At 38.5% G+C, this 12,891-nt stretch overlaps 2 protein-coding genes across 4 annotated transcripts; one reads left to right on the forward strand and one right to left on the reverse strand.

Moving 5' to 3' along the window:
* The first annotated feature begins 601 nt into the window (after nucleotides 1-601).
* LOC121742719 (splicing factor U2af small subunit B-like) lies at nucleotides 602-3,864 on the forward strand. Of its 3 annotated transcripts, none has more exons than XM_042135956.1 (6): nucleotides 602-995; nucleotides 1,597-1,683; nucleotides 1,769-1,850; nucleotides 1,998-2,124; nucleotides 2,200-2,631; nucleotides 2,746-3,864. In XM_042135956.1, the coding sequence occupies exons 1-5, from the start codon at nucleotides 759-761 to the stop codon at nucleotides 2,597-2,599; spliced, it is 933 nt and encodes a 310-aa protein (XP_041991890.1). In that variant the 5' UTR covers nucleotides 602-758; the 3' UTR covers nucleotides 2,600-2,631; nucleotides 2,746-3,864. The 3 variants fall into 3 exon arrangements, with proteins under 3 accessions (XP_041991890.1, XP_041991889.1, XP_041991888.1); XM_042135955.1 differs by having other exon boundaries at nucleotides 3,572-3,864; XM_042135954.1 differs by having other exon boundaries at nucleotides 2,200-3,864.
* A 2,065-nt stretch (nucleotides 3,865-5,929) lies between these two features.
* On the reverse strand, nucleotides 5,930-7,041 carry LOC121811002. The gene is made up of 2 exons (XM_042211748.1): nucleotides 6,505-7,041; nucleotides 5,930-6,361 (listed from the first exon to the last, which is right to left on the reverse strand). Exons 1-2 carry the CDS (start codon nucleotides 6,896-6,898, stop codon nucleotides 6,186-6,188), a joined length of 570 nt encoding a protein of 189 aa, XP_042067682.1. The 5' UTR covers nucleotides 6,899-7,041; the 3' UTR covers nucleotides 5,930-6,185.
* Between the last annotated feature and the right edge of the window lie 5,850 nt (nucleotides 7,042-12,891).

The following is a 12,891-nucleotide window of genomic DNA, read 5'->3' on the forward strand; positions in this document are numbered from 1 at the left end:
ATGAAGGGAGTAGTTTTAAATGAAATGTGAGTGAAGTGAGTTAGTGGAATGTGAGACATTATTACCATTTATAGTGAAAGTGAACCGAGACTCTCATTCACGAACGGACTAAAATGAAAAAGTGGGACTCCTATTCGTGGACATATGGAGTATTTGAATATCACGAACTAAAGTTTATAATGATTATTTTCAAAGCTAGTGAGAAATCAAATCCAATATGTCATCGCATTTGATGAATCAGACTTTCTTTCTAAATATGATCAAAGCGTTCTTTCTTTCAAACGAAATATTGGTGTATAGTACTTATTTAGGAATCTAGAATCAAATTTAAAAAATACAAGATCTGTAGATGCATTTTAGATCACATTAATAAAAAGTTAACAATTTATTCCTAAACCCTACGTCCAACAAATGTATGAATGCCAAGTAGGAGTGTAAAATAAACAAATTTGGGCCGAAATATGGGCCCCAGAATTAGAGCACAGAATAAGGTTTTTTTTCTCTGTGTGCCCACAACTGAAAAAGGTGATATATATTTTGGCCCAACCCAAAAATAATGCCTCAATTTAACTTGTTTATGTTAAAATTAAAAGACAAACAAGTGGCGTGTGTGTTCTAACCGAGTTCTCACTCCTCGTCATCATATAAAAATTTCACTCTCTGTAATCACCTCAATTCCCCTTTTGAAACCCTACTCGCAAGGTTCTCTGAATCCAATAAGCACTTGAATAGCTCCTCGATCTTCTTGAAATTTTGTGATGGCGGAGCACTTGGCGTCAATTTTCGGAACAGAGAAGGACAGAGTTAACTGCCCATTCTACTTCAAGATCGGCGCGTGCAGGCACGGCGACCGCTGCTCCCGCCTCCACACCAAGCCGAGCATCAGCCCCACGATCCTTCTTTCCAACATGTACCAGCGCCCCGACATGATTACTCCTGGCGTCGACGCTCTGGGCCAGCCGATCGACCCCAAAAAAATGCAGGAACACTTCGAGGTTGCCTTTCCCCCCTTCTCTCTCTCTCTCGTCATTAAATTTGACGCTGTTTGTTTTCCTTAACTTTTTTTTGTGTGCGTGCTTGTGAATTTGTAAATGTATAGTCTTTGATTTACTGGAGTAGTATTTTTGGGCGATTGTGTACTTATCGTATTGAATTGACGATGATAATCAGTGATTCACTAACATTTGGATTTTGTTGCTAGTTTCCTTGAAATTGTATCTTTAGCCTTTACTGGATGATATTTGTCTTTCAATGTTTGCGAATGTACACATGATAATTGGACCTTTTGATTATTGATGTTGTTTTAGATGCCTTTTTAGATACTTATTTATTAAGTGTACTTTGTTTCCTTGTGACTTAGATGTAAGGTTGCATACTATCAATACTGGGGTCAATTTCAATCATTGGCATGACTTGTATAGAGTAAAACGGATTTTGTGGATAGATGTTCTAATGAATAGAATGTTGATATGATAAATCAATAAAATTATCCTATGTGTAGTTGTGTACTTGGATTAAAAAGAAAGTGATGGATAAACTTCTTTGTTTTGCTGACCGTGACTGTATTCCATATTTCCTTTTAATTTGGTGTTGCAGGACTTTTATGAAGATTTATTTGAGGAGCTAAACAAATACGGAGAGATTGAAAGCTTGAATGTTTGTGACAATTTAGCTGATCATGTGGTAAGCTTTTCCAACACATCTTTGGATTTTGTAACTTTTGGAGCTGGCTTTTCAAATACTGACATTAGATTTGTTTTTGTTGCAGGTTGGCAATGTTTATGTCCAATTTAGGGAGGAAGAGCATGCTGCTAATGCTCTTCAAAACCTGACTGGTCGGTTCTATGCAGGTAATAAGTGTTACCTTATTTTATGTACACCAGCTCTTTTAGGCATAGCTTTCTTTCATGTTTACTGGATTCTTTTCAAGTGAAGGAATATCCTCCATTATATTTCACATGTAGAACATTCTTCTGAGTTATTTTGTTATTCTGCAGGACGCCCCATCATTGTTGATTTCTCCCCAGTGACTGATTTTCGTGAAGCCACCTGTAGGCAGTACGAGGAGGACGCATGTAACCGTGGTGGCTACTGTAACTTCATGCATCTGAAAAGGATTAACAGGTCATTTAATTGTTTGTACTCATGCAAACTTATGCAGGTTTGAGCATTATTGTAACTAATACAACTTCTCACCAGGGAGTTGAGGCACCAATTATTTGGGAGGCGTAGGAGTAGACACAGCCGTAGCAGGAGCAGGAGTCCCTATCGGCACCGTAGCTATGATGACCGCTCACATGAGAGTCGGAGTCACAGCAGAAGGTATGATGACCACGATCGCCATGAAAGTCGAAGCCGGAGGCGCAAGAGCACAAGTCCAAGAAGCAGGAGGGGTAGAAGCCCAGGTGGCAGGAGGAATCGTAGTCCTGTTAGGGAAGGTAGTGAAGAAAGACGTGCTAAAATTGCACAGTGGAATAGGGAGAAGGAAGAAACAGAACGTTCTGGCAACAAGGCAAATGCTGGTGATGAAGATCGTAGGGCTAAAAATGACCACTCTGGCAATATAGACAACGGAGGACACAATGAACCAACACAGTAGGATGGATATGTGTATTGACGATATTAGCACTGGTTTGTTCTCACTCCCTTTCTACCTCGGTATTCTTGATTTTTTCACTGGCAACAGTTATCATTACGAATGACCCGTCTTAAAATTTAACTTACTGCACATTTTCCACTTTGCAGGTGGTGTGCAGGTTTTCAATTCTGTCATATGCAACATGATAAATATATGTTTCTTAGTACCATTCATTATGTCCATCGTGCTTTTCTTGCCTTTTTTCTGTTTTTTTGCTAAAGTATTGTTTGAGTTTGGTTTCGCATATATATAGTCTTCAGCCCTAAACCTTTAGAAGGAGCTATAATTGCTTTTTGACTTACTTCCTGCCAGTCTCCTTCTCAACTACATCAAAGTTGAATTTGCCTCCTGCATTCATCTGTATGTTTGCAAGCAATCTGTGTGAGGAAGCTATTGTTCTGTGCTAGCTCTGATAATTTTTCTAAAATGATCTTATAATCCTCTAGCTATTCTCAAGATGTTGTGTGCACAGTGCACACGACATCGATGTCTTGTATTTCTCCAAAAAAAGTTATGCTCTAATTTTCATTACCTTTGTTTTGTTGGATAAAATAATAGTGGATTTATATGGTACAGTGCTTTGCAATTTGCATCGACATAGACATAGTTTAGTGGTTTGTTGATATTGTCTATTGGAAGGTTCTTGATTTTTAAAGTTGCCTCTCATGACTTCCTACTAGCGACCTTGCTAATTTGGCCTTTGTCTGTCTTGGTTGTTCCCTGTCAAAAACATTGTGTTTGTGTGTGCAGTCAGGTATCCTGTAGCCACAAAACAACAAGGCTAGTGAGTTTTCGCATATTGTTCCAATTTATTTCTAAGTATATATAGTTGCAGATCTCACACTGATTTACTAGTTTTGCAGGTCCAGGTACCCTGCTTAGAAAGATATTCAGCACAGATTTTAATTATAGATTCCCATGCAAATTGTACAGGTATTTTGGTTGTTGCAGTGAGGGAAGAGTTGTAATTTCAGGGTGATGTCGGATTGAGAAGCCCGTGGAGGTCGAGTTGTAGATTTAGCAATTATTAAGCTTCATTTTTCCTCTTTATAGGGATGCTGCTTGTTTGATGATCCATTTTGCTAGAGGACCAATGTTTTAATTCTATATCTAGACTTCCTCTTTCTTTTCACATTTATGTAATGCTTCCCAGAATCATAACAGAGAGCCTATGAATGCTTTTCTATGACAGTACAAGGTATTTACAACCTGATTATGATGCTCTAGTGATTGATCATTCCTGTTTTAGTCATGTTTTAAAGGTGATTCACTAATCATTATTTCACTGCAAAATTTCCATTCCACCATGAAATAGCTGAAGCTTATTTTTCACATGTATAATGGGTATTATTGACCACCATGTTTACTAATCACGTAGTCGGCTATGTAGAAGATAGTACATTGTTTGATTGATGTAACTTTTTCTCATTTTTGAATTACAATTTTTTTAATCTGATTGTTAAATTGAAATAATACGAAAGTATTTTGGTAAAAAGTACTCCTGTATAATTTATAGTTAGTGCTCACTTTGGTGTGTTTTGTTATTAAATCTCACTTTGTTAGTACATTTTATGATAGTGTGTAGATAATGGCATATTGGTTTTTTTTGTAAATAGGGGTGCTAAACGAGAATAAATAAAAGAAAATAGAGAGAATATTTAACCATGATATGATTTATTAGTTGACTAAGTTGACAGGATTACAGGAAGAAACCTATAGGTTATTATTTATTAACGTAATGACATATAGAGAAAATTCTTTGACAAAAATGTTGCAGATATATTAGTAAACAATTAGTAATTGTTTATAGAGTTATGGAGACAGAAGACGAATTTTATATTGATCTCTTAAACTATTTAAGTATCCATGAATTTGTTTCGAGCGAGGTTCACTGTATTTTACAAATGTTTTTATTTATCATTTCATTGACTTCTCCTCCCAATTAAATGATAGTACTGAAAAAATATTCAACAAAAATTAATTAAATTGGTGTCCACATATCTGACCTTATGAATTACACCAATTATATTTCTGTGATGCATGAACATGAAAATTCTAGACTAGTCTCTGGACCAAATATTTGGGCCATTTCCCATTAAAAATTGTGCCTCTTCATGATATGTAAAACAAGTTTCTCGAATTAAAAGTTGCAGGTATAGAGTCTCCATCACCATCACTATATACATGTTAATCATTTATATTATAACTCAATTATGCATTTTTATTTGTGAATTAAAAATATAGATACATTCTTACGTGTGAATGTGTGATTGATGGTATGTATTCTCTTAGAAACTGCGAAATCTGTGATAGTAGAGTTAAAGTTTATGAAAACAAATTCATAAATTTTTTGTAGAACAGATAGTGCATTCCACAGTGAATTTTAGATGCTGTTGGAATCAATTTAGGTACTCCCCCAGTCCCCACTGAAGATGACTCATTTTTCTTTTTCGTCCGTCTCAACCAAGATGACCCATTTCTTATTTAGGAAATATTTAAAATACTCAATTATCTTTTTCCTTTCTTACTTTATTCATCTCTCCTACTTTTAAACACCCAATAATTTTCTCTCTCTTCTTAAACACTTTAAAATTGGCATGCATAAAATCCTATGTCGTCCCAAGAAGGGGTCAACTTCCTTGGGACGGAGGGAGTACATGGTAGTACTATATGTTATGTTAGAGCATCTCCAAGGAAAATGGTAAATGATTAGGTAAAAAGAAATAACTACCATCTTTACTTCTTCTTCATAAAATTTCATGCTCCAATGGAAATGGCATTTGAGGAGTTATTATACCTTCTTTCATTTTGAGAATATATCTTTACCTCTTCTTGATAGAAAAAATAAAAAGTTAGTTATCTTTGTTTGCCTTTTCAATTTACCTTCTTTTCTTGAAGTCCATTACTTTTTAAAAATGTATAATAACCTTTTTAAGAAAGTAAATGAGAAATATACCTTCTCAATATACCTTTCCTCATTGGAGATGCTCTTATCAACACACGACTCGGCAAGGAATCTCAAATTTTATTTAGGCTCATTTTCAAATTTTAAGGCGTATTTGTAATTTTTATTTTAAATTTGGAATATATTATTGCTGAATAATTTAACAATTTAAAATTTCATCTCTTGATGTAGTAAACAAATTTAATTGCTTGTAAACAACTCCCGAAATTTGGTGTTTAACTAATTATTCTTTTGATCAGAAAGCAAACTTCAATTTTTGATGACTACTAATTCGATTCTTCTGAATCCAATCCAAAATCCAAAATCCAAAGATATACCACAAGACATGTTGTAAAATAATTTTAAATCAAATTTAATATATACACTTTTTCTGTTTTTTTGGACAAACTAAAACATAATCTGTAAAACAGAAAGAGCAATCCCATCCTTGAATCTTACTTACATAGCTAAACTAAACTCTATAGATATCTAAAAACGCATATTCTATGATATCACAATATTTACTCCTTTTGCAAACCTAACTCCACATTTTAAAAGAATTAGCCGCAAAAGTAATCGTGGCTGTAATTAGGCAGCCTTGAATTACAGTAAAAAATCCATGAATTTAAGCCACGGTAACCCTTTCTTTGTGTTGCTTTCCTCAGCCTCCTTTGAGCAGCTGGATGCGCCGCCGCCGCCGCTCTCCGCCGCAATCTGCCTCGGACAGAGGAAGAAGTTTCTTGAACCCAACTCCACTATCTTCACCTCCCTATCCAAACCTGTTTATCATTTTAGTTCAAACAAATTAATTATCTATGAAAAATTGGATGTGAAGCACACGCTCTATTGTGGTTCTAACCATCCCACATCGACTAATTAAAAAATTTGCAAGCAATATATAACTGTATTAATGAGGACTCACTTTCTAAGCTGAACTGAGAGTAATGGAGATCGAAGGCGGAGCAAGCGGTAGACGGAAGCACCGGCCGCCGCGCCTCACTTACATACTGGCGGAGCGCCGCCGTGATCAGGTCATGCACGGTGGCCTCCGGCGCCATCAAGACGTGGACCGGGCCAGGGCTCCTCTGTATCGTCACGTTCACAAGCAACTTCGTCAGCTTCGCCCGTGCCGGCGCCGCCGCCGGAATCCCGCCGCCTCTCCTGCCGGCCAGTAAGTCCGGCACCGTCCTCGGCCGCGGAAGCATGTCGGCCATACCTCCGGCATCCCTCCCGTGAAACGACGACGCCTTCTCCGACAAGCGCCCCTTCTTGTTCTTCTCATGGCCTCCCTTCCGGTGACTCTTCGGCGACGGCATTATAATGCTATATTTAAGCGTTTAGTTGCGGCGGCTTGATTACCTTTGGCGGCGAACATAACCAGAATTCCACGGCGGAGGAGGAGAGAAAATATAGAGTTATAGGTGAGGAGGGGAGTATTAAAGAAAAGGGGATGATGAGAGGGGATTTTAAATAGGGGATTAAGGAATGAGAAGCTCTATGGATATTTCGTTCGTTGCATTATTGGGATGTGAAGACTGTTCCAACATATGTCGTTTTCTTGAATCTTGATCAATAATGATAATAGTTTATAGGATTATGTCATCACTATTACTAAGGTATTAAGATCCCACGTTTTTTTATATTAATGTATAATCGGTATTGTTGAGTGATAATCTTAGATTCTTAAACTAAAAAACACCACATAAATTCGTTGAGTTTTTTTTATATGAAAAGATAATAATTTTATTGGTAAGGGTATGGCAAGTGGAGAAGTGTCTCTGTAGACTATAAGAGTGAGAGCTTAGTTCCATATATGCGACAAAGGAAAATTAATTGAAGATCTAATTCATCTATGACTAGCATATTTAACAAGAAATTTTGGGCTACAAACTAGGATAGATCGATTGTTTCTAGTGACCGCTCCAGCATGTACTAGTATTTAGTGTTGCCCACGGTTCAAAAACCGGCGGTTCCGGTTCGGAACCGCCGGTTCCGGTTTTGTCGAAGGTGGAACCGGAACCGAACCGTGAGGCTATTTCACGGTTCGGGTTCCGGTTCGAAAACCGGCGGTTTCGCGGTTCGGTTTTTTTTTTTTTTTTTTGAATTTGAAATTTGGATTTATATAACAAATTGGAACAAAACAATGTATAATTCAAATAGAAATACGACGAATAAGGAGAAAATGATATCAATTTTATTGAGTTTGAGTTGTAACGGACAACGATACATTATAATTTACAATACATATACATAATACATCTACAAGACTACAACTACAAGTATACAAGTATACAACATACAACAATGTAATATAATAAGAGTAGCACTTGCGTAATTAAATGGAAGCACAATAGCACAAATGAGAAATTGGAGACAAAGAGAGAGAATTGGGAGATTGAAGAGAGAAACTCTTATGGAAGAATTCGAATTTGAAAAAAAAAAATTTGAATATTCGGAAAAACCGGCGGTTTTGGCGGAAAACCGCCGGAACCGCCGGTTTCCGGGCAAAACCGCCGGTTAACCGCCAAAAAAACCGCCGAAACCGGCCGGTTTTGCAGCTGAAAAGCTGCCGTCGTCGGCCCCATCCCCGATGCCTTGATATACGCGCCCGAACCGGCGGTTCCGCCGGTTAACCGCCGGTTCCGAACCGTCCCCGAACCGCTGGTTCGGTGACGGTTCCGGTTCGGAATATCTTGAACCTGAACCGGACCGCGACTCGAATTGCGACGGTTCCGGTTCGGGAAAATTGCCACGGTTCCGGTTCGGAACCGGTGGGCATCTCTACTAGTATTAGTTATATTTAAATAAAAATAAATTAATTGATAATATGTCGAAGCATGATACATATAGAATATAGAGAGTGATTTTTTGGCATTGATGTAATACATAGTTGGAAATATTAAGAATTCAAATAATATTACGTAAAATACGTCATAAAAAAAGAATTGCACCCTTGATAAAAAAAAATGGATAGTAGCAGCATGAAGCATTTTCTTGCAATTATATGAGAGAAAAATTTTGAAATTGATTGAACATGGCCTATATCCATCAATTAGAGAATTAGAAACGTAGGAGGAGATGAATTTAGGTTGGAGCTGTGACCAATAATAATCGTTTGACTGTTGGTTGATTTATCAAAATTGCCCCAAACTTTTTGGTGGGCTATTCTCGGCCGCCATTGACACGTGGCGAGAGAGCCACAAGTGGGACCCATGTATGATGTTTTATTCTACCAAAGAGCATCTCCAATGCACGGATGTCCCACTCGGACATCCACTAGGACTTCCCAAAAACACCTCCTGCCACGTCACTAGGACTTTCCATCCCACTGACACGTCACTAGGACTTCCCCTGCACAATCCACCCTTCCCATCGCCCTTCCCACTAGGACTTCCCGTAATAAAAAAAATCACAAATTCACAAATAAAGCAATTTACGTTTACGGAAATAAAATTTCAACATGAATATGAACGGGAAAAATTAACAACTTCATTAAAAAAACATACATGATTCGAAAAAAAAAATTATAACTCGGACGTCCGCGGCGGACGTCCGACCCACGCCACAATGGCGGACGTCCACCCTCCCGTCGCGCGGATATCCGACGTCCATACTGGACGTCCGTATCCGACTGTATGTGTTACAATGGCGGACGTCCCAGTCGCCCGTCGCGGAAGTTCGACCGGACGTCCGCCATTGGAGATGCTCTAAAGAATCTGTTAATTAACGGGGAAATTAATTAATCATGAAACTAAACAATTCGTTTAAACAACACTACAATTCTACGAATATATTAAAAAAATAACACATTAATTTATAGAATAATAAATAGTTTCAAAATATTAATCCAAATTAACTTTTGCTAATTGCTTGAATAGTAGTAGTACTATTTTTTACTCAAAATTGAACCGCCGAAGCGATTGGGTTTATTACAAGATTAAATGGGCAAACTTTTTATAAATAATTTGATCAAAGCTGACCTTTTGTGGACTTTGGTCGTGCATACATCCAATATAGGAGTATTCAAAATATAATCATTTTGATTCATAGTAAAATGCAAAATCAGAAGCGTGTCATGGCGGCAAGAACTATTACTAGACTAGTACTATTTGGCTACTATCAGTCAAAGCAGGAAAGGAATTTTGTCCCTAAGGAAAGGAATTTTGAGCAATTTGAACCTTTTCCTTTTTCTTTTTTTTTTTGAAAAGGTTTAATGTGTTATTAATACTCTGCACATGTAGTTTGTCCAAAATATTAGTGCTGAAAGGTCGCAAAAATAGCTGAAAGCAAATCCAAATGACAGAAATTGTTTAATTTTTAATATTATTTCACTAACTTAAATACTCCTATGGTATTACTTATTGATTACATTTATGTTGAATTTTGTATATATTTAATTTATAAAATATAATTTTGTCCGCACAAATTGTTCTTAATGCGGAGTATGTAATTTCATTCTCCTATTTTAAAATTGTACTAACTCTTTGTAGTAGCTAAGATATAAAGCTTGGATAAACCATGTTTAGCGTTACAAATTGACTATTCTCAAAATTTTGTAACTATTTATGAGAGCATCCGCAGCAACGTCTCGCTGCGGGCTCGGTCTCGTCCCGGCGAGACGAGCCCGCAGCGAGACGCCGCTGCAGCATCTCCGTCTCGTCGCGTGGCTCGGGAGAAGGGGTGGGACGCGGGCTGTCTCGCCACGCGCGTCGGCCATGTGGCGAGCAGCAGTTGGGGCGTGACGCCCACTCGCCGACTGTGCGAGTGAGTGTCGATTTTAGGCTATTTTTAAAATATTTTTTTTTAAATCTGAAAAAAAAAATTGACCGTTTTTTTCGGCTGTTTTTTTTTTTGAATTTTTTTTGTTTCTTTTTTTCCCCACAATTCATCTATAAATAACCCAATTCCCCCACCATTTTTTCCACACACAAACACTACACTCTTACAAACACCATCTCTCTTTCCTCTCCAATTTCTGCAAAAATGTCCGGTGACGGAAACTCCGGTGGCGGGGCGGAGGGTACGACTTGAACGCGTTCGACTAGGGGAACATGTACAATGTTTTGGGTGCTTCCGGTTCCGGTTCGTCGCCGTCCACCCAAGGCTCGGCGACGCCAGCGTACCAAACACCATCTTTTCCAGTTGATGCATACTATCGTCCCGCCGGTCCGAGGAGCGCGCAAACGCAAACGCAGTGATTATCCCAAATTAGGGAGGATATTTCGGAGGAACACACTTCAGAGGCGGTGGAGGGCGGTGAGGACGACGACCGTCATCCATACACACTAGAGGAGACCATGGCTCTCTTCGACGCTTGGATCAGCACATCGAACGATCCCATCCTCGGGAATCAACAAACCCGCAAGTGTTTTTGGGAAAAGGTCACCGAAGTATACAACACAAAAAGGCCGAAGGGGGCCTTCAGCCGCAACCACAAGATGCTTCGCGCTCATTTTGAGTGAGCCGACAGAGATGTCAAAAGATTTTGTGGGATCTACAAGAGGGAAGTGGAGCAATACCAAAGCGGAGCCAGTGGAGACGACATTCTGAGAGCGGCTTTGCGAGTCTTTAAATCCGACACCGACAAAGATTTCAAATTTCCCGATGTTTGGGAGGCGGTCAAACATCTTGATAAGTGGGCTGGCGGTGTCGATTCCAGAACGGGCTCGAGCTCGAAACGTACAAAGCATACGACGGGTGGCCAATACTCGTCTAGTGATGGCGGGGAAGGTAACGCCTCACAAGAGGTTGAGTTTCCGACATCCGATGCAGGGGGCTTCTCCGGTATACGACGTCAGCCGCAAGGGAACAAAGCGGCGAAGGCGACTAGAGAGAGGGGGAGGAGCCGAGGCGAATCAAGCCAGTCATGCTCCCAAGGGTCGCCGTCCTCCCTAATGTTCAAGTACTTCACCGCCACGATGGTTGACACTTCCCGCATGACGTCTCCCCAATATCAAGCCCATCTTGCCGGCATTGAGTATCTCGCAAATCAACTTGGTATTCCGCCTCCACCTAGCTTGAGGGGACCGCCACCGCCTTCGGGGGATGATTCATCGACGGAGTAGTTTTTATAATTTAAGGGTGCAATTTTTAATTTCTAGTATTTTAAATTATGTTTTTTTTTATTTTTTAGGATTTTTATTATGTGTTTTTTTAGGTTTTTAATTATGTGTTTTTTTTGTTTTTTTAGGATTTAAATTGTAATTTTTTAATTTAATGAAGTGTGTTTTTATTAATTGAATTTGTTGGAAATAAAAATAAAAAATGAAATTGAATGAATAGTTAAGGGATGAGATAGTTAAGAGATGGATGAATGCATACGTTGTCTATTAGTTAAGAGATGAGGTAAAAAGTGTAGTGGGACCATGAATAGTGAATGGATGAGACGGTTAAGAGACAGTATTGAGACACGTATGTGGATGGCCTGATATACTAGTGGGTATCAATAATTAGTTGTCCCTTAAATTTTAGGAAGTTAGCCATTTAATGTTGTCGGGCAAGTTGAGATTCGCAGGTGGGACACAGTGGTCTACAACCATTACTTTCGAGACAAGTAGACAACAACTAAGGGCTGGTTTGATTGCCTTGATAGAGTTTGATAGGATTTGATAGTCTATATCCATTTTTCATGATTTAGTTATGGATAGCTATTTTAGTTTGTTGTTTGGTTGGTCCGATTTTTTTTTATTATGTTTTGTTAACTTCTGTTTGATATGGAAAGTATAATCACTGATATAGATACATAATGACAAAATTGTCCTTATTAATCTTTCGAAATGACAGTTTTGTCCTCGTCTTTGGCGGTAAAACCCAATTTTCGTTCCCGCTCCCAATTTCAACCTTGCATATCGCATAGGATACAAAGTGCGAACTCAAAAACTAGCAACTAACCACGTCCGTCGACTGACATTGGGAATACCTGGTAACGTTCAATCCTCAGATCTGGTATGCTGCACTGTGTTTCAATTGTTTATCCCTGTTCCGGTGAGCCATAATTTGGCCGGTTTAATTTCATGTTGAGTTAAACTGTGGAATCTGTATGTCATAGCCGAATTGCAAGTATCCACTACACTGATTCATGATTGTATACCATTCATCTTCAATTTGTTGGCAATTTCACAAATAGGGTCTGATTCTAGTCGTTTCATCGCCCAAACTACTAATCTTATTTCCGCTAAGCCCTTATTTTAGTTAATTCATCTCCAATTTGCTGTTCTATTAGGTGGGCTATTGATTGCAGTCTTCTGAGGTTATAATGTAAACATTATAATAGAAGTAATTGTTTTTGAATTGTCTTTCTGCTCAATTG

Source organism: Salvia splendens, chromosome 7, assembly GCF_004379255.2.
Source record: "Salvia splendens isolate huo1 chromosome 7, SspV2, whole genome shotgun sequence".
Classification (NCBI taxonomy): Eukaryota; Viridiplantae; Streptophyta; class Magnoliopsida; order Lamiales; family Lamiaceae; genus Salvia; species Salvia splendens.

Coding starts and splice junctions, on each gene's coding strand:
- LOC121811002 (XM_042211748.1), bottom strand. CDS start 6,898: ATGCCGTCGCCGAAGAGTCACCGGAAGGGAGGCCATGAGAAGAACAAG. Junction 6,362..6,504: donor CTCTCAGTTCAGCTTAGAAA/GTGAGTCCTCAT, acceptor AATGATAAACAG/GTTTGGATAGGGAGGTGAAG.
- LOC121742719 (XM_042135954.1), top strand. CDS start 759: ATGGCGGAGCACTTGGCGTCAATTTTCGGAACAGAGAAGGACAGAGTT. Junction 1,684..1,768: donor ACAATTTAGCTGATCATGTG/GTAAGCTTTTCC, acceptor TTTTTGTTGCAG/GTTGGCAATGTTTATGTCCA. Junction 2,125..2,199: donor CATCTGAAAAGGATTAACAG/GTCATTTAATTG, acceptor ACTTCTCACCAG/GGAGTTGAGGCACCAATTAT.